This window comes from Branchiostoma lanceolatum, chromosome 13 (assembly GCF_035083965.1).
Source record: "Branchiostoma lanceolatum isolate klBraLanc5 chromosome 13, klBraLanc5.hap2, whole genome shotgun sequence".
Taxonomy (NCBI): domain Eukaryota; kingdom Metazoa; phylum Chordata; class Leptocardii; order Amphioxiformes; family Branchiostomatidae; genus Branchiostoma; species Branchiostoma lanceolatum.
In genome coordinates, this window is record NC_089734.1 from 14584030 (window position 1) to 14610564 (window position 26535).

Sequence of the window (26535 nt, forward strand, 5' to 3'; positions counted from 1 at the left end):
AACTGGGTTTGTTGTCCTGTGACGAAGGTATGTAAGAATTTTCTGATTTTTTGTCCTAGTACTACGGACGAAAACCTCATGTCCATTCCTAAATAGTTTCATCGGATTGATAGTTCAATAGATACAACGTTTTTATTCATCACAACAAAAATTTGAACTAGTGCTGACGTTTTTAAGATCAGTCTGTTATCTTCCTCAGGGCGTAAACAAGATACACAAATCTAAAATGAACCGGTCGGGGCTATTTTGTATCCTTTTTTCCAGTTTCAACGTCTATTCCTAGCGGTGCACGCTAACATCCCGCCACGAAGAAACTGGTTAAGAGTTTTAAATGGTGTATGCACTACTAGAAAGACGTACTGAATGGTGCAAAAACACATGCATGTGTAAAACATATGATCACCTACTCACTATCCATACTGCAACTGAAAAGGAATATTCAACTTTCTCGTAAAGCATAAGATAGGAATTTTCTTCAACAAAATAAAAATTTTGCTTCTTTTTTTTTTTAGCTTAAGAAGAGATTCACGCTCTTTTATCCGGTAGTATGTAAGTAAACATGAAATAAAATCTAACGGCACATGGACGGATCAGAAGCAGATAAAATGTCAGCCCTCTCACCGAAACAATCAAATCAGACATTTAATCTGCTCCTGATCATTCCATGTGCCGTTAGATTTTATTTTGTGTTTACTTACATACTACCGGATAAAAGAGCGTGAAGCTGTTCTTAAAGGGAAAAAAGGAAAATCTATATTTTGTTGAAGAAAATTTCAATTTGATGCTTTACGAAAAATTTTGTTATTCTTTTTCAATTGTTAAATGTTGGGGAAAGATTGTGCGCACTTTTTAATTTTCCTACGGGCGTATGGATCGTAGAATTCGGCAAAAAAGAATGATTAGCCACTTGCTATAGAGTCAGTTCAGGTGCCGCGGCGAGAGCCAATATTTCGCCCGCTAGCAACTGAAACCATCTGGTGGCCAAACGTCCCTGGCAAATATTCTCCTTATAGCTGGTGTATACGTAGTTAGTCTGGTAGAGTCTGTGACCATGCTATGACATTGAGATCCGTATATAAATATCGTCACTTAAACAATGAGAAAAGAGGACTTATAGGAAAGAAAATTTAGATTGTGTTCATTTTGCCATTTGCGACGTCAGCATCGCCCGCCTTTTCCCTTTAACGAGTCCTCCCTACATATATATATACATTAAACAGTACAAATCGTCAAAAGAAATGATGGCGTCCCTGGACAAAAAAGGGAATTGTTCTGAGCTGACATGACATTCAAGTTATAGATGCAACTAGCAAGCCTTGAAATCAAAGACTTTGTCTTTGACTAAAAGCTTTCCAAAGATCATAGAATACATTTTGTATTGACATCTGCAGCTACATATGAGACTGGGGGAAAAGTGTGATTCAGACCGCAGGCTACTTTGTCTTTAGACGACTTACCAGCGGGTACATGAGAGAGGAGGGTCGGAGAGTCAGGGACAAACAAGGTGAGTTTGAGACAAGATCAAGAAGGCGTTGCCGTTACTTCAACACCTAAAAAGAATATGAGATGAAAGACTTGACGATACGACCAGTTTGATAATTGTAATGAAAGTGGTGTCTCTGTTTCTTAGTCATTCCACCTTATTCAAATTCTAGCCAGATATTGGTTTGAGTACATTCGCTTATAAGCTTAATGAACTTGCTATTACCGCTATTCAAAGAAAGATTGTTGCGTTCTGTGTTAAAGTTAAAGTCCTTTCCGCACCGAAGGTGCATAAGGCGGCGCCCATATCCGGTTCCAAAGCCCTTGGGCCACACAACTTTGTGCAAGTCACTACAGCAGGGGGCTAGTCCACTGGTAGTGGTGTGTGTTTAACTGTCATACTCTTTCCCAAATGCTGACTGCTAATCAGAGAAAGCAGTATGTACCATTTTTAGAGTCTTTGGTATGACCCGGCCGGGGTTCGAACTCACGACCTACCGTATGCAAGGCGAACACTTTACCCACTCGGCCATTGCACAGGTCTGTTGCGTTCTGTTTTGAAAAAAAGAACAACATTCTTGTTATCAGTACCAAGAATGACTAGAAAATCAGACCGCTCACATCATGTCACATCATCAGTAGGGAAAAAAAGGTATAATTTCAATTGTGTTTTGCGAAAACAGAGTTTTTTTATAGATTTTTTGTTTTTCGAGGAAAAAACATAAAATGTTGTTATGCGGAGCTTATGATTTTCAGTTTGTGAACAAATATTTTTGCGCTCCTTGTACGTTCATGAATTGTGATTTCTTTTTTCAACAATGGCCAATGCAAGCTAGAAAGAGTCGACGGAAAGCTTTATGAATAATGAAATGTATATTTTACATAAATGTGATGCATATTGATAATAGACTGTAAATTTGTCTGCATAACTGTGTATCTTCCCCCTATGTTTGTTGCTTCTAACGAATGGCAAACGTTTTCACGAGATCTTGTGAAAACGTTTGCCATACGACAGACAGACTTAAGCAAACGGGGGAAAATTCTAGATGTCTAGCCTAAACTCTTCCTAGATTAAAACTACTGAGTTTAATGCTGGACATGTGTTGTTTTTACTGTCTATTCAATGGCATATTTGAGACTTTTCACAAGTTCTGAATTTTCAATTATCATTTCAAACATAGATAGGAACATGCACAATGGCGTCATTCCACTCGATTGTTGGTTTTGATTTTAAAGACTGGTAGTTGCAGAATCTATATCTTCCACAGGTAAGAATTTGGTCGTGCCTCGTTGTACATTATTTTCAAAGTCTGGCGCTTTTGACGGCGATAAACATGTGTCATACATTCGTTAAAACATAGATGCCAGAGTTGTCTAATTAATTTTAGATAGTTGAATGAGTAGTCTTGTATGTAGCAATGGCCCCAAATTAAAGGCATTATTTACTAACATCATATAGACAGAATGGATTGACGAATCAAAAGCTCGCATTTGCAACCAACAGCTAGCCGCTACACTCGGTAGTTTATTCTTCACCACCAACCCTTTGATAAGACTGGATTGTGTTACACCATTGGCAACTACAAAATAGATACAATCAGTCTGTAACAAGCATTTTCAACCGTTCGTACTACTTGTATCAAGTCCCATGTCATCAAAACATAAACTACAGACTCCAGTTACCAGCCAAAGTGTCTATAGTAAGTAGATATGATATGACAAATGATGATATGCACGTCTGTTTATTTTTCAGGGAGGACAACAGATAATTTGCTCGCCTCTTCAGCTAAATCATAACAACACTGCACCGGAATCTGAAAAGGAGCAAGAAATTCTCTAGTCGCTAATTATTCAGGACACCATTCGATTATTCCTAAAATACCACAGAATTCGAAAGTTTTGCCTATCCTTTTGAAGTTTATATTGTATTGGGAGAAAATTTTATGACCTAGAATGAAGACAGTAATACAGCAGATTGTATTGATTCTCATTATTACGGCGGGATGTGGAAGTCTAGACCCGGCATGTTTTCCTGGGTGCAAGGTTACAAACTCATGTTCATCCTACGGTAAATCAGTAACTGACGAGGGTACTCGTGATAGGCCCAGCACCCCTCAAGATACCACAAGTATCCTTTGCACTACAAAGCAACAGCAAAAAAATGTGCTTAACTCTTCTCAACCAAACTCAACATGCCTTCCTAACAATGAATATGTAACAATTAGAGGGTTCTCATTTGGGATACTCTCCGTTCAGAAACTCCGACCACCTCATGATCAGCAGTCTACCACGCATTCCATTTCTCTGGTTAGATGTGGAATAACAGATATAGAAGGGAACACTCTGGCTGCGTTTCCTCAATTAAGTTTCCTAAACCTTGACTTCAACAACTTGACTCACGTCAAGCAGAATTGGTTCAACGTTTTGAAGTTTCCACGTTTTTTCTATAGTCTATCATTATCACACAACCATATTAAGAGCATGGATCCTTACTGTTTCAAAAACCTCACCGGCCTGAATGTGTTGTTACTGGACAGTAACTCATTGCAACGTATTGAGTCATCTTGGTTTGATGGACTGGACAATATTGGCCAACTTTCGTTGAAATCAAATTTCATCCAAAGCATCGATCCAGAGTCATTTAGGTCATTGCGACGACTGCGGAACTTGGACTTAAGCAATAATGAATTGAAGTATCTGCCTGGAGAAACTGTAAAGGGGCTCCACGGACTACAAATTCTTAAAGTCAGTAGAAATAAATTACTACCCTTTGGTGATTCTGGTCCTTTGATGATCAACTGGAGTCTTGATTACCGACAATCTCTCCAATCCAGGCAGCGCATTGCAGTGACGGTTAATGAAGAACTTTTCTGTATTACTCGGGCATATAAAATGAGTCGATATCATCTTCAAATGCAACATGATTTCCCCGAAATGCTAGCTCGACCTAACGCCGAACCGATAAGTCGATGCACATTTATGAACATTCAGACGAAAATCAAAATCAACTATGACCTGCCATTTGTGATGATATTCATCGGTACAGAACAAGACAATCAAACTGAAAACATCACTGACTTGTGCAAACAAGCTTGGAAAGATGCAGGTATCGTAGACGTTGCTTTGGGTCAAGAAACTAATCTGAGAATCGTTCTTATTTGTATAAACAAATCCTACAAATCGCAGAGTGTTGCTGTAGTTCTGTATGATGCCGCAGCTGGTAAACACGGTAACGCGAATCACAGTAGAAATGGCACAGCTGTCTTTGGTCAGGAAGATGCTAGGAATGTATCGTGTTTCCTCAACACTGTCGGGGGGAAGACATATCGACATGTTTTCACGATACCTCTGTCAGAAACTCCTGACCATGGTACAAGCTGTCCAGAGGAAAGGGAGATAGAACACAAGGGGGTGACAGAAGGTATGAAAAACTCAGAGAAGGAGCATCGGACGAATCCTTACACAGCTCCAACTGTGACGGCACAGCCAGGTAAGGGAAAATCCCTTCATGTGGGTCTCACCACGCTGTTAGCTGTGATAGGGGTTGCTCTCGCTGCACTGGTTTCATCGTGGTTTGTCAGAAAGCTAGGTTGTTGTTCATGGGGTAACCAAGCTGCGTCGGTAGGGTCTCCTCTCAGTATTACCTCCCTAACTCAATGGAGGATCAGTGGGACCAACGGCCATGTTGTCACTTTTAATGTTAGCCGCAGTATTACGACAGGTCCCGATAAAGCTAGTGGCAGAGTCAGTCATCAAGCTTCATGTTCAGGTGATGACCAGCAATACAGTGAAATTCCCGACGACTACTACAAGTACCAAAATACTGCAACTTCGCCACCTGCGGTTTCTAATACTTACTGGGAGATTCCCGACGACTATTACAACTCGCGGCCCGCGTCACTGCATCACTACTGGGAAATCGGAGATGAGTACTACAACTACGAAAACACCGCAGGGCGCCCCCTGTCATTCCCTCTGACACTGCAGGTGCCTCTGTCGTCTGGGCAGTACGAGAACGTACCTTCCAGTGCTTCAGCAGATGAGGCACCCATTCGTGCAGTAAGCGGTTTAGATCGTAAGCCCCTCTCTTACGGCACATCATCTAGAGTTGCAATATTTGCACAGAATCGTCGAATACGTGCAAGAAATGCTCAAATTCAATCTTATGGAACAAATACATCAACCAAGCGTAGAGTCCGAGATATGGTTTTCGTTGGTAACTATGGCAGAAAACAAAGAGGTCTCATTGCTAGAGAGAATTTAGCTATGGCTTTATATATCAACCCTCTTACTCTACACACACGGGCTAACAGAGAGCAGAGCAACGCCATGTATAAGCCCACATTCAAACTTGGACCATTAACGAACAAAAGCAGCCAAAACATGTCGTACCCACAGGCCGCAAATATGCCCGTTGCCAGGTCAAACGATGATACTCGGAAAACACACGAGGAATGCCACATTCACAGGTCAAAAATCTTCAGCCTTAAAGTATCTGATTCACAAATGATGGAACCCCCATATAAAGCACGTAATCGCCGCAGAAGTATCTAAACAACTCTATCTTTGATGGTCAAATTATCAAAAGACATCCGTTCTGTAGATGCTCATCAGTCTGTCAGTTGTTCAGTCATCTTATGCATCCGGCTCTTTATCTTAGATTTACTGTGTAACAATTAAAATGTACCCGGTTTTTGCCCACAAGTAGATTTCAGAACAAAACCGTTACTACATACAAATTGAATCCCACTTATTCAACCTTTTCAGACGCAGCGTCCTGCAGACGCGATCTTTGAAGTTGAGCCCATAAACACCTTTTTATCATTTCGACTTTAATATGTTAGTAGTCTATGAGGAATGACACATAGATATAGATTTGTATAAATTTTGCAGCGATAATGGAGTTAAAATTTAACGGTTATAGGATTTGAACTTACAGGATTCGATTTTTATCTTGCTCCCAAGAACTTTGCCAGGATGGGTATAGAGATTTGGTTTCAACGGAAAAATTTACTGACATGTACAATATAGTAGTTTGTAGGTTTATGTATTATGTATGCAACGCGGATGTCTTAGGAACCATGGATGGCTAGCTGTCATTGTGACAAAATTGTCTATATATAATCTAGGAATTTATCATATAAGCTTGTACATATATATCATATAAAACCCATCAACGATGATGAATATAGAACTTTACAGTAGATTACTAAGAAGCACATTGTTCTATATGTATGTTCATCACCTTAGCCAAGAAGATGACCTTTTTGGTAGCGTTTATATTCAAATGTTGCTAAATGACAGGAGCTTGATACGCGTTTCATATGAAGCTTCGGTCGCGATCATAAATGGGAAATACATGATACGTAAGCAGTGAATGATAAAAATTCATACTAGTGACACATGTCGTGTAGGTCAGATAATGGTGAATATCGTCAAAAATGCATGACGGGAATAATGACGATTTCATATTTGTGACATGTGCAAATAATGTAGAAGTAGGCATTATCAGTCGTATACTATAGTATTATGCAACTTATTAAGATATGAGGTTGTCTTACTCTGGTTGTTTCTTATTACCGGTATTTATATATTTGTATATTATCAAATGTATTGTATTTTGTCACTTGCAATCATCTTTCGAGCATGAATTCGCATTCAAGATAAATATCGTAAAAGCAGAAAACGATGGCATTTTTGATCTGCATTTTTCAAGAAGTAACATCAAGAATTCAGTTATGTTAATTTCTCAGTTTCATAATATAAAGTTTGAATTGCCTTTACTTTGTGCAAGATCTGCACGAATAAATGATGTTGACAGTGTAAGACCCCGTTTTTTAAAAGTTATTGTCAAATTCTTTAGTTTAATTATCTCTTTGCTTGCATGGCTTAAAAATGCACCTTTTTATGTGCGTTTTGTACTCTTTTACGTGCCTTGGTATTAAAACCAAATGACCCAGAGGAATTCGATATGATGTCTCCTAGGACATATATATGCCAACAGGAATTATTCACACTTGTTGTCATACACCACTTAAAAATAATTAGTTTCTTGGGGATCATTTGGGCTATTTTCAGACAGGAAAATGTTAATTTGGGGCTCTTGTGCCCAGGTATTAGAACCAGGAGACCTGCAATTTGGTATAGGGGTACCTTTGACATATGCCCACAGAACGTAAGGCCATGTTGATTTGATTATATGGATGACTTCCGCGCGCGCATCAATTTTCGTCCGATTTCAAAAATTGAAAAAAATGTTTTCCACCATACTGTAAATCATACAAGATAACTGCAAACTGATCAGATATATGTCGTAAATTGTAGAAAATTTTTGGAAAACGATACTCATGTCGTAAAATCATTTCTAAATTCGAAAAATGTTTTGAAAGAACAAAAAAGAAGAACCTATACTTTAGTATGTCATACTTTCAACCTTCACAAACTCCACCAAGGTGCCAAAAAAGTGGAACACGACTTAGAGCTAAACGAGGTTGCCAGAAGGCAAAAGAGACACACACCATGCCAAACAACAGCCTTCACCTGCGCTGCTTGTGGCAAACACTGCAAGAGTAAAGCTGGAATCGCCGCCCACGGACGAGTCCACCGACGCTGAACCGACCGTCCGCCAGGATGAAAAGGAGAAGAAGAAGTTTAGAAATACAGGTTCATTTGCGAAATTGATATCGATAAGGAATGATCTGGTCCAGGGGGTATGTGCATAATGTAGACCATAGTCATTCCCCATGTACTGAAGCCCAAATTATACCCCGTGGGTATGATCTCGGCTAGGCCAAATAATACCCGGGTCTATTCTGGGAGGGTGTAGACTGTGGCCTGCTACACCAGAGTTTATGGGTTCAAGCCCTGACCAGGTCATGCTCAAGACTTAGAAAGGGTACTGATCCTGATATATCGGAAGTGGTTAGCTGTGAGCTCCCCACCGCATTAAGGGGCACACCCCAGTATATTTTGGGTCTCAATTTTGGAAGTTGCACCCCCTCAACTCTATCGACCCTCTCTTCCAGGAAATACTGATCCAAGTAAAGTATATGAAGGATATCCCTCTATCTATAAGTATGATAAAAAACGAGTTTCAGTTTCCTCAACCTCTCCAATTGAGTTTTAAGGGGAATTCGTAAATGTATTTTCAAAAGTATCTAGAGGCTTTTGCTAGTGTCAAATTTCCTAACCCAGCCAGGTAGTTTGTGGGAACGAAGAGTTTCATATAAATGACAACATGGGCCAAAACCTGTGGTCCTCAATGATGGCAGAAACATGAATAAACAGTTAAAAGAATGTTTATTTAGACTGCAGGTATCTTATACAGAGAACCCAAGCTTTCAAGAGGATCTCAAATAAAAAGATTGTACATTTTTTTACGGACCATACCGTGTTTTAATCTTTTTCCAGCTCCACATCAATATCTTTGTGGTATGAGTAACACGTTTTTTACGGTAAGAATATAAGTCAAAAATTTATTCAGATACAATACCGGTACATGTACATTGGCAATTTGTAAACCTAAATGATTTGCGCGGTAACATACCGGTACTGGGCACTGGTGCACATCCCTAGCTGTTACGTACTTTACCGGTATACCATTTATTTATGCTTCGCTTCTTACAAATTTTCATTGTAATATGACGTACAATAAAATCTTCGGAGACTTTGTAGAAACATGTAGCATCTTTTGTAGGTTAAAAATATCGATTATATCGCCGCCAGCATAAACCAGCACACGGGACTTTCATCAATGTAAAAAAACAGACCACCCCAGACAATGCATTTAAATGAGCTGATACAGATGATGACAGGATGGTGGCATCTGATGAAACTGCGAGATGGAATTTCATCAACTACCCTGTCCACTGTATAAATCCACACGTCTCATATAGTCAACCCCAGATGAGGCGGACAGTCATAGCGACGGAGAAATCTGGGTTTGTGGTCCTGTGAGGAAGGTATGTAAGAGTTTGTGCTTTTTCTAGTACCACAAAAATATCATCTACATTCCTAGATAGATTCATCAGGTTGGTAGTTTAAATATATATAGAGTTCTTATTTCATCACAACCAAAATTTGAACTAGTGCCGACGTTTCGACAGTTTTATCTTCCCCCAGGGCGGAAGGAAGTACAGTGAAAAAAGGCTACACAACTCTACAGTGGGATAGAGGTTATTTTGCTAAATATGTATTTTGCGGCCTTTTCTTAATATAAACTTTTGCCGGGCTAACATCGATCCCTCCACGATGTTACTCTTCAAAATCTGTCCAATTGCTTGAGCAACTGTTAGTATCTTGTGTATCTTATTACCTGGATGTCTAACCTTCATCAACGTAAGGCACTATTTTGTTTCTTCCTTTTTTTAACAAATTCAAGCAGGTAGTAGCGTTAGATAAGTAAACATGAAATAAAAATCTCACGATCAGAACATATGACTGAATGCTGTAAGTATATAAAAATGACAGCCCTTTCAACGAGACAATCAAATTAGTCAATCATGGATGTTTTGGAACGATGGGAGCTGACCTTTGTTTTGACATATCGTGCTAAAAGGTGAATGGGATAAAACTCTTTAGTACATTGCAATTGTTTTTGACGTTATTGACATACAATGTGTCTTGTGATCAGGCTATCATGTAGCGATCCGCCTATCTGTTGACTATTGCCAATTAAACAATGAGATATATACGTTTCTGGAAAGAACCCATTAGCTTGCATTTACTGTGTAATGTGTGACGCCAACATCGTAAGATTCGTTAGCCTTTTCCCACCTCCGAGTCCATCTTACATAGATTGAAGAGCACGAATGAATCGGTGGCGCCCCTGAACAAAAAGACATTATCCTGAATTCGTGATCATCAGGCAGGGTATTTGAACTAGATATATGTCTAGCCAGCCTCAAAATTGAAGCTTACCAAAAAGCAGAGAAACGCAGAGAATCCCAACTCATTTTTGTGTTAACATCCGCAGCTACATACAAGACTTGGGAAGGAAAGACACTCCACGTGATTCAGACCGCAGATGCTACTTTGACGACTTACAAGAAGGGCACTTGAGAGAGGAGCGTCAGAGCGTCAAGGAGTAACTCTGATATACAAGGTGAGTTTCAGACAAGCTCAAGAAGGCGTTGCCAACCTAAACGTTCAACACAAAAAATGAATATGAGATGACAGACTTGACAGCACGATACGACTAGTTTGATAATCATGGTGCTGTCACCGTTCCTTGGACCACACGACCTTATTCAAATTCTAAACAGAAATCGGATCGTGTATTTTCATAAGCAGTAAATCTCTTCATGGATTTGCTATTATTCAAAGAAAGATTGTTGCATTCTGTACATCTTGAAAAAATAACAACCTTCTTGTTATCAGTACCAAGAATGGCTAGAAAATCAGACCGTCCACATCATGTCACATCATCTGTAGGAAAAAAGAGGTCTAATTTCAATTGTATTTTGCGTAAACAGATTTCTTTTTAGATTTTTAGTTTTTCGACGGAAAAAAACATGAAATGTTACGCGGAGCTTATGATTTTCAGCTTGTGAGCAGGTATTGTTTGCGCTCCTCGTGCGTTCTTCAATTGTCCTTTTTTTCAATAATGGCCAAGCTAGAAAGAGTCGATGAGAAGCTTAAGCTTTATGAATAATGGAATATATCTTTTACATAAATGTGATGAATATTGATAATAGACTGTGTAGATATGTCTGCATATCTGTGTATCTGTTCCCTATGTTTTTTTGCTTCTGTCGAATGGCAAACGTTTTCACAAGATCTTGTTCACAGACTGTGTTACCAAACGGGGAAAATTCTAAATTTCTAGTCTAAACTAGATCAAAACAACTGAGTTGATGCTGGATATATGTTTTTTTTATTGTCTATTCAATGGCATATTTGAGATTTTTCACAGCTTTCAATTATCATTTCAAACATAGATAGGACAATGCTAGTCTCTACCAGACTAACTACGCGGGCTATAGAGAGAATATTTGCCAGGGTTTCACTTGCAAACTCCTAGGATTCCAGACTGGACCCTGTCTCCATAGCCAACTCTCTTAGCATACAATTCACTCTATTTGGCCAATTTCTACTATTTTCCAAGCGATCCGCGGGGCCCGGTAGAGGCTAGGAAAATGCACAACGGCACCATTCCACTCGGTTTAGATATTAAAGACTGGTAGTTGCAGAATCTAAATCTTCCACAGGCAAACTAAGAATTTGATAATGCATCGTTGTATATTTTTTCAAGACGTATGGCACTTTTGACGGCGCTAAACATATGTCAAACATTCGTCAAAACCATAGATACCTGAGTTGTCTCATGAAGTGAGATAGTAAAATGAGTTGGCTTGTAGCAATGGCCCCGAATCAAAGGCATTTTTCACTAACGTCATATAGACAGAATAGACTGACGAATCAGAAGCTCGCATTTGGACCAAAAGCTAGCCACTACACTCGGTAGTTTATTCTTCACCATGATCAAGGGAATTAACCCTTTGACAAGACTGGATTGTGTTACACCGTTAGCCTATCCAAAATAAATGCAATTAGTCAGTAACAAGCATTTTCAACCGTTGGTACCATCCAGTTCCCTGCTGTCATCAAAACATACAGGTGAAAACTACAAACTTACCAATTACCAGCCAAAGTGTCCATAGCTAGTAAGTAGATATGAGGTGACAAATGATGATATGCACGTATGTTTATTTTTCAGGGAGGACAACCGACAAATTGCTCGCCTCTTCATCTAAGTCATAACAACACCGCACAAGTACAAGAATCTGAAAAAGAGCAAGAACTTCTATAGTCGTTAATTCAAGACTCCTTTAGATTATTTCTAAAATACCACATAATTCGAAAGTTTAGCCTATCCTTTTGAAGTTTATATTGTATTAGAAAGAACATTTTATGATCTAGAATGAAGACAGTAATACAGCAGATTTTATTGATTCTCATTATTACGGCGGGATGTGGAAGTCTAGACCCGGCATGTTTTCCTGGGTGCAAGGTTACGAACTCATGTTCATCCTACGGTAAATCAGTAACTGACAAGGGTACTCGTTACAGGCCCAGCACTCCTCAAGATACCACATGTATCCTTTGCACTACGAAGCAACAGCAACGAAATGTGCTAAACTCTTCTCAACCAAACTCAACATGCCTTCCTAACAATGGACATGTAACAATTCGAGGGTTCTCATTTGGGATACTCTCCGTTCAGAAACTCCGACCACCTTATGATCAGCAGTCTACCACGCAGTCCATTTCTCTGGTTAGATGTGGAATAACAGATATAGAAGGGAACACTCTGGCTGCGTTTCCTCGACTAAGTTTCCTAAACCTTGACTTCAACAACTTGACTCACGTCAAGCAGAATTGGTTCAATTGTTTGAAGTTTCCACATTTTTTCTATAGTCTATCATTATCACACAACAATATTAAGAGCATGGATCCTAACTGTTTCAAAAATCTCACCGACCTGAATGTGTTGTTACTGGACAGTAACTCATTGCAACGTATCGAGTCATCTTGGTTTTATGGACTGGACAATATTGGCCAACTTTCGTTGAAATCAAATTTCATCCAAAGCATCGATCCAGAGTCATTCAGGTCATTGCGACGACTGATGAACTTGGACTTAAGCAATAATGAATTGAAGTATCTGTCTAGAGAAACTGTAAAGGGGCTCCACAAGTTACAAATCCTTAAAGTCAGTAAAAATGAATTACTTCCCTCTGGCGATTCTACTCCTTTGGCGATGAGCTGGAGTCTTGATTACCGACAATCTCTCCAATCCCAGCAGCGTATTGCAGTGACGGTTAATGAAGACCTTTTCTGTATTACTCGGGCATATAAAATGAGGCAATATCATCTTCAAATGCAACATGATTTCCCCGAAATGCTAGCTCGATCAATCGTCGAACCGATAAGTCGATGCACATTTATGAACATTCGGACGAAAATTAAAATCAAATATGACCTGCCATTTGTGATGATATCCATCGGCACAGAACAAGACAATCAAACTGAAAACATCACTGACTTGTGCAAACAAGCATGGAAAGATGCAGGTATCGTAGACGTTGCTTTGGGTCAAGAAACTAATTTGAGAATCGTTCCTATTTGTGCAAACAAATCCTACAAATCGCAGAGTGTTGCTGTAGTTCTGTATGATGCCGCAGCTGGTAAACACGGTAACGCGAATCACAGTAGAAATGGCACAGCTGTCTTTGGGCAGGGAGATGGTAGGAATGTATCGTGTTTCCTCAACACTGTCTGGGGGAAGACATACCGACATGTTTTCACGATACCTCTGTCAGAAACTCCTGACCATGGTACAAGGTGTCCAGAGCAAAGGGAGATAGAACACAAGGGGGTGACAGAAGGTATGCAAAACTCAGAGAAGGAGCATCGGACGAATCCTTACACAGCCCCAACTGCGACGGCACAACCAGGAAAGGGAAGATCCCTACATGTGGGTCTCACCACGCTATTAGCTGTGATAGGGGTTACCCTGGTTGCACTGGTTCCAACTTGTTTTGTCAGAAAGATAATAAGTTGTTGTTCACGGGATAACCAAGCTGCACAGGTTGCCCATGCTTCGGTAGGGTCTCCTCTCAGTATTACCTCCCTAAGTCAATGGAGGATCGTTGGGACCAGCGGCCATGTTGTCACTTTTAATGTTACCCGCAGTATGACAGGTCCCGATAAAGCTAGTGGCAGAGTCAGTCAGCAAGCTTCATGTTCAGGTGATGACCAGCAATACAGTGAAATTCCCGACGACTACTACAAGTACCAAAATACTGCAACTTCGCCACCTGAGGCTTCCAATACTTACTGGGAGATTCCCGACGACTATTACAACACGCGGCCCGCGTCACTGCATCACTACTGGGAAATCGGAGATGACTACTACAACTACGAAAACACCGCGGGGCGCCCCCTGTCATTCCCTCTGACACTGCAGGTGCCTCTGTCATCTGGGCAGTACGAGAACGTACCTTTCAGTGCTTCAGCAGATGAGGCGTCCCTTCCTACAGTAAGCGGGTTAGATCATAAGCCCCTCTCTTACGCATACGGCACAGAATCTAGATTTGCAGCAGTTGCAATTGCACAGAATCGTCGAATACGTGCAAGAAATGCACAAATTCGATCTTATGGAACAAATACATTAATCAAGCGTAGAGTCCGAGATATGGTTTTCGTTGGTAACTATGGCAGAAAACAAAGAGGTCTCATTGCTAGAGAGAAATTAGCTATGGCCGTATATAGCAACCCTCTTACTCTGCACACATGGGCTAACAGGGAGCGGACTAACGCCATGTACAAGGCTGCATTCAAACTTGGGCCATTAGCGAATAAAAGCAACCCACAGACCGCAAACGTGCCTGTTGCTAAGTCCAACGATGATGCTTGGAAAACTTACGAGGAAGGCCAAATTCACAGGTCAAAAACCTTCAGCCTTAAAGTATCGGATTCACAGATGGAGGAACCCCCATATAAAGCACGTAATCGCCGCAGAAGTATCTAAACTCTATCTCTGATGATCGAATTATCAAAAGACGTCAGATTCTGTAGATGCTGATCAGTCTGTCAGTTGTTCAGTCATCCTATGGCTCTTTATCTTAGATTCACTGCGTAACAACACAATTAGATTTCAGAACAAAACCGTTGCTACATACAAATTGAATGCCACTTTTTCAACTTTTTCAACCTGTCCTGCAGACGTTAGCTTTGAAGTTGAGCCCATAAACACCTTTTAATCATTTCGACTTTAATATGTTAACAGTCTATGAGGATTGACACATAGATATAAATTCATATAAAGTTTTGCAGCGATAATGGAGTTCAACTTAAACGGTTATAGGATCTGAACTTACAAGATTTGATTTTTATCTTGCACCCAGGAACTTTGCCAGAATGGGTATATAGATTTGGTTTTCAGCGGAACAATTTACTGACATGTAAGATATAGAAATTTTTAGGTTTATGTATTAGGTATGTTACGTGGATGTCCTAGGAGCAATGGATGGCTAGCTGCCATATATAGAGACAAAATGGTCTCTAAATAAGCTAGGAATTTTTAATCTAAGCATGTATGTATTTATATATATATACTAATATATTAAACCAATGAACGATGATGAATATAGAATCTTACAGTAAATTACTAATAAGCACATTGTTCTATATGTATGTTCATCACCTTAGCCAAGAAGATTATCTTTTTGCTAGCGTTTTTACGTATGTTTATATCTAAATGTTGCTAAATGACAGGAGCTTAATACGTGTATCATATGAAGCTTCGTTCGCGATTATCAATTGATCTGATGTATAATAAATGGGAAATATATTATACCTAAGCGGTGAACGATGAAAATTTTTACTAGTGACACATGTCATGTAGGTCAGATGATGTCGTGAATATTGTCATATATGCATAACGTGAATAATAGCGATTTCATATTTGTGACATGTGCAAGTCATGCATGTAGAAGTAGGCATTATCAGTCGTATACTATAGTCTTATGCAACTTAGGTGATAGTCATAGTTACTAATAATACTCCTTGGCGAAGATATGAGGTCGTCTTACTCTGGTTGTTTCTTATTACTGGTATTTGTATATTTGTATATTATCATATGTATTGTATTTTGTCACTTGCAATCATCTTTCGAGCATGAATTCGCATTCAAGATAAATATCATAAAAGCAGAGAACGATGGCATATTGATTTAGATGGAATATATCACAATGTTCCATTTCTTTTACTTTATGTTACCTAATGCATTTAGCCCATGCTGGGCATGAATATGCAATAAAGTTAATTGTCAATTGATCTACATTTTTTTCAAGAAGTAACATCAAGAATTCAGTTATGTTGATTTCTCAGTTTCATGATGTAATGTTTGCATTGCCTTTACTTTGTCGCACGATCTGCACGAATAAATGATGTTGACAGTTAAAGACCCTGCTTTAAATTTATTATCAAATTCTTTAGGATGATTATCTCTTTGCTTACATGGCTTGAAAATGCACCTTTATATGTGTATTTTGTACTCCATTACGTGCCCTGTTATTAAAACCAAATGACCTGGAATTCGGCATGGTGTTTCCTAGGACATATATATGCCAACAGGAATTTATTTACACTTGTTGTCATACACCACTTAAAAATAATTGGTTTCTTGGGGATCATTTTGGCTATTTTCAGACCAGAAAATGTTTATTTGGGGCTCTTGTGTCCAGGTATTAGAACCAGGAGACCTGCAATTTGGTATAGGGGTACCTTTGACATATGCCCACGGGACGTAAGGCCATGTACATGTTGATTTGATTATCTGGATGACATCCGCGCGCGCATCAGTTTTCGTCCGATTTGAAAAATAAAAAAAAATAAATGTTTTTCACCATACTGTAAATCATACAAAATAACTGCAAACTGATCAGATATATGTCGCAAATTGTAGAAAAAATATTGGAAAACGATACTAATGTCTTAAAATCATTTCCAAAGTCAAAAAAGGTTTGAAAGAACAAAAAAAAGAACCTATACTTAAGTATGTCATACTTTCAACCTTCCTGACCACGTAGATTTCATAATGTAGGCAAATTTTAAAAAAATCTTATTCACACGCTCGCATCAGTTTTGGGGTTCCCGGAGGATGTCATCCACATAATCAAATCAACATGGCCTAATCACAATTTCGGCAAATACTACTTCTCCATGATTTTATTTTATTTTTTTTTACCAGAAATGTATATGTTGGGCTCCTGTGTAGGACTATAAAGAGGTTATAAATACATCTGATCATGATCCATCCATATCATCATATTATTTTCTACAGACATTCACGAGAATAAGAATTCAATTTGCGTCAAATCTCAGATCAAAGATCACAGACACTGTTGACTCCACTCAAGTGTTAAACAAGCTGTGATTTTTTGACGGTCGCCACAAGAGGTAGTACTTTGACATTCTAAAAGTACCACAAACAGGTTAGACGACATTTTAGACAGAAGTTACCCCATGCATTACGTAGCAGAACTGCAAGCCAGTAGTACATGTAAGATCACCAACGTTGTCGTCCATTTTGTCTCACAGGTGAGAATATATTTACTGTACAGATTCTAGATCTTTGATGAAAGAAGGAAAGAAAGATAAGGGAGGGAGGGAGGGAGGGAGGGTGGAAGGAAGGAAGGAAGGAAGGAAGGAAGGAAGGAAGGAAGGAAGGAAGGAAGGAAGGAAGGAAGGAAGGAAGGAAGGAAGGAAGGAAGGAAGGAAGGAAGGAAGGAAGGAAGGAAGGAAGGAAGGAAGGAAGGAAGGAAGCTGTCTTCTGTAGCCGTAGGCAGTGTTAGAAAAGTCACATAAAATGTTACGACACGTAGTCATTATTTCGTTATAGCAAGCTGGTGACGGTTAATTCTGTTTAAAATGACAAGAACAGTTTTCTACAGTTCTTGACTTAGGTTTGCCCTCAGCGAATGAGTGCTTCGTCTGGTTTAAAAAAATGATACGTCACGCTTGAAAGGCACTGAAAAATTGATTCTGAATTAGTTTACTTGGCCGGAAGATACATGTACGTGACAAGGTGGTATAGCTGGTGCGTTAATTGGTAATGAACTATGACCTATAACCCAGAAGTTACCTCATACCACGTGCACCATCGCTGGGTGTACTCCATCGTCCGTTTGTTCTTTTGATTTATTATCAAATACCATGTGTTAGGTTCAGTGCAATCTGAATACAATGGATGATAGTATAAAAACAATATGCATGTTTTGTTTTGGGTCGTATGGCACATGAAATAACGCCTTCCTTTGTTGAAAGGTATGCCCCGCGGCGTTGTGTCAAGAAGATGACTCAGAGGTATTATTGTGTCCTATAATAGAATCCTTTTCTAGTTCAATTAAGATTGTGCTGTTCATGGAAGATATAGTAGATGAAAGGCAACTTCAGTTCGTTATAGGAATTTTGAAATCTACACACAGCAAACAAACAATAATATCCAAAATTAATAAAAAAGGAATTAAGTACCGATTATGATAAGTGAGCAACCAAAAGGCACAACATTCATGTTCAGTCACTTATGTAATTGACATATAGGAAAGGTCGTTGAACTTAATGACATGTGTATATGTGTTTGTGTGTGTGTATGCATGTTTGTATTTGTGTGTGTGTGTGTGTGTGTGTGTGGATGTATGTGTGTGTGTGCATGTGTATGTGTGTGTGTGTGTGTGTGTGTGTGTGTGTGTGTATGTGTATGTGTATGTGCGAGTATGTCTGTATGTGGGTATGTGTGTGTGTGTGTATGTGTGTGAGTGTGTTTGCGTATGTGTATGTGCGTGTGCGGAGTTGGGTAGCGTCGATGCAATCTTTTCAAGATCAAGCACCTCGGTTATCAATTATGTTAATTTTTGTCGTAATCAACGACTGTTTGCCACATCGCTTATTCAAATAGCATTTTTCATATTTGTGACAGGCAAAATAAAAGAGAACTTTCCTCTTCAGCGACACCCCCGGGCTTTTCCACTCAATGGTACGTGCCACCACTTAACTCGATCAGGTCAAGGTCAGCTTTTAAACAGCGACACGACAAGACGAGACGATATGCGACAATTCATTCTGACCGCGTGTCTGCTGGGTTCCCTGGCAGTAGCTTCATCTCATGTAGGTTCACTCTTAGTTTTTCCATAGCCTAGTCAATCTTGGTCCTTTTGAAATTCATTTTGAACAATGATGTGAAATTTTGATATAGTACATAATTCATCGCATATCTATGTATGTATGTCATTTAAAATGTAAGTCTGCAATGTTAATATGTTGATAAAGAATCTATTTCAATATGGAAATAATGTTGGTTGTAATAACTTGCATGATATTTTTATTAATATCTTTAGGGTTCTGTATGACAAAGTGTAACAGTTACTCAAAACCAATGTAATGACAAAGCTTTACAATTTAGCTCTTTTGGCTACCAACAGCTTTTACCCGCCTTGCGGAATAATACCAGTCTAATACTACTACATTCTGCTTAGTTTCCGCATCACTGTCGTGAAAAAGATCTCCATCCCAATTGCCATAGGCTGAAGTCCACCATTCACAGGCCCCTAGACTTTCAATGGTAAACATATAAGGAAAAGGCCTTCAAAAGTCACCTACCTGAAGTTTACATCATAGAAAACTCACATTGGCAGCGTAGTCTGACCTCTAAAGTGCCAATATAATGAGTTTCGCCGATTTTCCACCGGCGCAAACTGGTGAAATTCTATCAAAACATGGCGAGATGACCTTTGACCCCCCTATACAAGAAATGAACACATCCAGACTACACCTATTTCAAAGTGTACCGGACACTTCAAACATGGCTAAAACCCTGTTTTTCTAACTAAATGAAATAGCCACAACCCTTACCTGTCAATTCCAGCTCAAAAACGCCAACATTTCCAACAAAGAGGCCTCCTACAGATACTTTTAACAAGGTATGAAATGAAACTGGACCCTCTGCGCATGACTATAATCGTGACCTTTGGCCTATAGATAATTCCGGTGAGCAATGCTGCCCTCTACCCGTACGGACCCCGTACTGCAGACATTCTGGACGCTCGCGCTGATGACGGCACATCAGGAGAACAGAGTCTCAGAATCCCATTTCCATTCTTTGGAAATACCTACAATTCACTTTGGGTAAGTCCCTTCAGCCAAACCCTCTAGATAGAACAATGGTCATGGGTGGATTTTTACATATACGTATTAATTTGCTTGAGTTTGTTGTTGTCGTTGTTGATTTGCTTACCTCCGTGAAGGAGATCTGCCTCCAGTGGAGGTCTTGCTTTGCGCGTGTCTATTTGTAGCATTAGTCTGTACTTGTCCTGGCCTGTTTGGACTGGCTGACAGAAGTAGTAGTTGTAGTAGCAGTAGAAGTATTAGTATCAGTATCAGTAGTAGTATCAGTAGTAGTAGTAGGAGTAGTAGTATCAGTGGTTGTATCAGTAGTAAAAGTAGTAGTAGCAGTAGTATTAGTATTAGTATTAGTAGTAGGAGTAGTAGTATCAGTAGTAGTAGTAGTAGTAGTAGTAGTAGTAGTAGCGGTTTATTTGTAGCGCCCTCTTACGCCAGGCCAACGTTTACATTATATTCATATATGTCAAGTAACGACCCTGGCGCACTTGTCTGCGATCTCTTCGTGCCTGCAATCTGTCCTTCTCGCTGCGTTGGGGTTTGCCAGCCGTCACCAGCCAATCAGATAGCCCCCCTGTGTTGTTGGAGAGAAAGCTATCAGCCAATCACGTTGCCTCTTCGTCGTAGGTGACAACGTGATTTGCCTGTGATGGCTGACCAGCGATAACACAGCGAAAGAACGTCGACTGTCTGTGTCTACAACGATGAATATTCCCAGTCTTCCTTCTTCTTTCATTTTGAGGCTACCAACTTCAACTTGCTGAAGACTTTTGTAGCCTATATACCGACTGTAAGATTTGGGGCTAAACACGCTGCCGTTACGCCATGCGACCCCACATTAGTGTCTATGTTGAAAACAAAGCTGCTTTCATCACCAAGTGTAATCCATCAGTACATTAGCTGTCAATCAATCTGTAAAGCATAAGGATGGTATGCATGAAATACAATTTGTCATTGTGTCTAACTTCCCGGTATTTTTCCACAGGTGAACACCAATGGTGACATCTCCTTTGGGGGCGCGGTAACAGGCTATACACCAGTTGCGTTTCCAGTGACCAACAACAAGGTCATTACCGCCTACTTCACCGACATCAAGACCAACAATCACGGCCGTAGCGGGTACATTTACCGTCGGGAAACAACTGATGCCGGTATATTGGCCAGAGCAACCACGGACATCCAGACAGCCTATCCCGCCGACCATGGAAGCTTCGTGGCGACCTGGGTCTACGTCGCAACCTGGCACGAAGTTGGACTCTATGGAGCGAGCGGAGATGGTCAAAATCTTGTAAGTCAATCAAAGTGCGACCTTTTTTCTAGGGATTACAATCTCTAAGCAGATGTTGGGGCTAAAAACGTTTTCTGACTGTCTGGCTCGTTTGATAGTTTGGATGATTAGCTGTAACAGAAGCCAGGAAGTAAAAATAGATTACAATCTTCAACCCCAATATTTGCTCGGAGATTTACAAGAATTATTGAGCTTTTGTCATTTATTAAAGAAACTAGCATATATCATTCCTGCTGGCGCATTAGTATGTTATTGCTTCGAATGAATAACTTACTTCAAATGGACTCTTACTCATAGACAATGTCAACTTTCATAACTCATTCTAAAACATGAAAAAGGGCGAATCTAAAGATATATCAATGTATCATTAATAACCCCAGAGGTATGCACATTTTTAATTAAGGTATCCAGGTCTGCAATAAATTCTTGAGAAGGCCTTGATGACACCGCTTTTTGTTATACTTTTGATGTGGCCGTCCAGTACTAGGCTGAATTATGAGAGTCAAGAGTAATAGAAGCGGTAATTTATAATCTCCAAGCAGATCTATAGGTTGCGAAGACCGTATCAAACTGGCAAAAGAAGTATGCTATACAAGCTCCTTTTTCCAGTTGCATACGGTCTTTGCAATCCATTGGGCCTGCTTGGAGGCTAGGTAATTTATACAAAAGTTTCATAACAGAGGTTGCTCTGCTATTGAATCTTGTTGTTGTAAACAAAAAATTGTGCAGACTTATTGAGGCCAGACTTCTTTTGACGAAGATTTGAATTGTAGTATGCACCGTAATGTAGCCTCCAAGCAGGCCCAATGGATTGCAAAGACCGTATGCAACTGGAAAAAGGAGCTTGTATAGCAAAACATACGTCTTCTGCCAGTTTGATACGGTCTTCGCAACCTGTAGATCTGCTTGGAGATTACATGACAATGTTCATAGATACGTACATTACGGTATTCATAGATACGTACATTACGGTAATCGCCAAGCAGATCTATAGGTTGCGAAGACTGTATCAAACTGACAGAAGAAGTATGTTTTGCAATCCATGGTATGTTTTTTGAATAAAGTTTCAGAAAAAAAATTTAAAAAGAGAGTTACATATGTGCTAGGATGTCTCGTCCCCACAACTATCATATGCATTTATTTGCCACTCCTCTAGCGGAACACGTTTCAACTCGTGCTGATTACAAATGGCTGCAAGTCCTTCACCCTGCTCAACTACCACCAGATCCAGTTCTTACAAGGGGAATCAAACGGCGGAAATGGGGCAACTGGTACAGGGCCGAACCCAGCACAGGTAGGGAAACCGCACTGACTCTAAGGTTTCTTATAATACTCCTCAAGCGTGTCAAGGAACATTGGATTTATTTCTTTTAGTATGATATATATACAATGTATGCTGCCTGCTTAAAGGCCATATGATGCCGAATTACAACCTTGTCCGAGACAGTGGATTGTCTACTCCTTGATAAGGACTGGAGTTGATAAGTCGAAAATTGGGTAAGTCCAAACATTGTGATAGAAATAATAAAAATTGTAGTTCAACTTTCATATAGAATGACTTCTACCAACACAGATGAAATTTCAATTCAATTAACATACACGTTTGCGCCAAATATACAACCTTTCTTAGCTATTTGATACCTTACCATAAAAAAACATCAATCCTTTATTCCTATTTGAAATTCCACAGGGGACATATAGCGACACTGTGGTTCCTTTTTTTTTCGTTTACGGCTTTTCAAAAGTCCGTTTTTCTTCAGCTGCGAAGCTTTTTCCGAGCTGGTCGCCATTTCCGAGCTGGTCGCCATTTTCACTGTGACGTCGCATCACTCACTCACTCTCTCCCATAGCTTAGTCGTGACTTCCATTTGTTAAATCATGACCCAATAAACATTCTGGTGAAGTTACATGATGTGACGTGTGCATAACGGAGTGTCGTTATCTTTGGTCAAGTTTGTTACAAAGAACCAGCGGCTGAATTGATTCTACACAAACCCGGCGCGGATAAAACAAAGATGGCGGCCTTCTGGCTACGATAATCACATGGAGGATAGTGTCCGCCTATTAAAACACGAAGTTCCTCCCCCAAGAGCACATCTGGGATATCCCCAACCTGCACTCTTGGTGTGGGACGTGTTTTGGATATCCAAAAACTGCTCCAGAGCGGATTCTGGATAGAGAGCACTTTCTGGATACAACATCAGCTATAGGGGCAGCATAGCGTTCAGTGAAGGTTCTCCACGTTGCATTCATGATATCATATACCTACGCATAATGGCCTGATTGTGTTGTTTATATTTCTGTCATTCAAGGTTGGGATCAACGGAGGGAATGGAATCCACTTCACGCTTCATCCGTACTCGAAGTCCACGAATTTGCGCCACCTACCGGCTTGGACTGATCCGGCAGTGCCAGGGCCCCCTGGACGTTGGTACCGGAGGACTGACCTGGCTACTATTGGCGATAGACCAGCAGTGTTAGGTACGATACATCCTTCCTTGTTGGTAAACATTACAGGTGCATTGTGACCGCATATGTGTGTGTGTGTGGGGGGGGGGGGGGGTAACACCATAAATGTTCGCGGTGGTTCGCGAAATTTTTTACCCACCTATGACTGTAGCACTACTATTGTTTCAAACGCGAACTTAAAACCACCGCGAAACCTTTTTACCCACCTATGACTCTAGCACTACAATTGTTTCAAACGCGAACTTAAAAACACCAACGAACACGCCATTTTCTGCCTACCGCGAAGTAAAAACCACACGAACTTAATTAAATGCATTTACAGCAACCCATTGTTCGAAAAGACATGGTAGGAATGGGGCTTTTTTGTATGACTCTGGTGTGTGCACAATCACAGGGCAGAACAAAAGCTACCCAAACGGAGGGGGTAGGACTAGCTTATAAGGGAAAGAAGACTACAGACACAAATTAAACGGTAGCTGCAAACAAGCAATAGCCATAATGTGCAAAACGCCCATAGTCCAAATAAAGTTAAGCCCCTGTCTCACTTGTGCGTATATACAAGCCCGCATGAGTTGCGTATTAACATGTTTTTGGTTTAAGTTAAGTTTGCAGCCGAAGAAGTCATTTCTTTTGTTCAATAACTAGGCTACACAACGGCGGGTCAAAGTAGAAAACAATTTCTTCGCCGCAAACTTTACTTAATCCGAAAAAAAATGTTAATGCGCAACTCAAACGCACTTGAAAATACGCACAAGTGTGACGGGGCCCTTACCACCATGTACTGACTTCACGGATGAAGTATTCTCCCCGAATGAAATATTTTCATTGACATTGTAGTCTGCCCACGGTCCGTACACATCAAGCGTCGCGGTGACACATGCCTTAAGCTCCACAGAAATACCCTCTCTTACCCTGATGCAAAGGCAAGCTGCGTTAGAGATGGGGCGGAACTATTCAACATCCGTAGCCGGGCCGACAACGAGTGGTTAACCCGACTGCTCAGGCAGTGGCAGCGGTAAGGGGAAATCTATCCTTTCATGGCAGGTCCACCGCTTGTTTGTTTGTTTGTTTGTTTGTTTGAATAGAAATACTCTTTTTACACAACCAAATGATACATTCCACCGACGTTTCGGTGACCATCTGTCACCTTCATCAGGACAATACGGACTGGTTCACATTGCACTGCAGCACAGGCGTCGCTGCTTATAGATGCGTTCCCAAACGCAAAGTATTTATTACATATATATGTCACAGTAGAGATTGGAATCCAGTAGAGTCCGGAACTCTACTAGTAGAGATTGGAATTCCAATCTCTACTAGTAGAGTTCTGGATTCTACTAGTTGAGATTGGAATTCCAATCTCTACTAGTAGAGATTGGAATCGGGATCCGAATATTGGGATTCCAATCTCTACTAGGAGAATTCCAGATTCTACTACACGTAGTAGAGATTGGAATTCTACCAGGACAATCTCCAATTCTAATAGGAGAAATTTGGATTGTATCAAAATGTTTTGGAAAATAGACTGAATCATTTCATTCTTAAAATTTCAGCATAGCTAAGCCTACATTCACCATTACTATTTTAGGTGAATCATTTTATGTTTTAGATATCTAATAAACCTTCTGTCAAGACACATTGTAACCATGGGGATAGCTGTCTAGTCCAACTTTTAAATTAGTGAATGGCTATTTACTCCTACCAGGAAGGACCCCTACGATAAGTGTGGTGGGTTCTTTTACATGCTCGAGTTGTGGCTCTCCTCAAACACTTGATCTCTAATTTTCACCAGAGTGAAGTGAGGAAACTCATGTTTAGTGCCTTTACCAAGGGCACAACGTCAGCTGGGCATGTCAGGGGAATCGAACTCCGGATCCCTAGGTTTTGGGCCAAACACCCTGCTAGTGGTGTGTAGATAGCCAGGTGACAAAGATGAACTACTAGTACTCTTTGTCATCTTTTGCATGCTTGTTGCATTGTTTAATGTTTTTCATGATATTTGATTAGTGCTAACAGTGTTACCTTAATATCTTTTTATTGTCATAATTATAGTCGCACTGGGAAAATGCGAGATGTGTGGATCGGTCTGACGGATGAAGACACCGAGGGCACTTTCGTGTGGGAGGACGGCACCGCGTTTGATTCAACCGGCTACACCAACTGGGATGAAGGTGCTGCGGCAGCTAACAAAAGGTAAAGGTGCGGTCAAACTTGTCGCACGACGTCGTACGATTCTGATGACGTACGATTTCAAAACAAGCTTTGGCAGAATCCGACCGCCGAAAGGGATCAAAGATAACATTTCTGTTAAGGTACCGTTATAGGGTGGCTGAGGAGTTTTTGGATTCTATTGAAAAAAAAAAACCTTTCTTAAGCTTTATAAACCTTCCTCAACCTTAATTTTTTCAGGTAGTACCTTATAGCAAGGTGATCATTTATGCAAATTAGTATGACGTCATGATTACGTCAACAAGATTTATAAGGCCACGCCCATTTTTAGAAAAAAGCTCCTTTGCTTGTACTTCGATGTTTATCAATATAACTTTGCAGGAATGTACATGATAGTAATACTTAAAGAATTATGCGTGTCAACGAGTATATTTTGAAATATC

General features: G+C 40.1%; 1 protein-coding gene across 1 annotated transcript; it reads left to right on the top strand.

Moving 5' to 3' along the window:
• The first annotated feature begins 1467 nt into the window (after positions 1 to 1467).
• Positions 1468 to 24942, top strand: LOC136447681 (uncharacterized). Its single transcript, XM_066446723.1, has 12 exons — positions 1468 to 1504; positions 4838 to 4972; positions 5252 to 5541; positions 13828 to 13960; positions 14187 to 14532; positions 17484 to 17589; positions 18997 to 19155; positions 20026 to 20172; positions 21152 to 21454; positions 22611 to 22748; positions 23767 to 23935; positions 24761 to 24942. Exons 1-12 carry the CDS (start codon positions 1468 to 1470, stop codon positions 24940 to 24942), a joined length of 2145 nt encoding a protein of 714 aa, XP_066302820.1.
• Positions 24943 to 26535: the final 1593 nt, after the last annotated feature.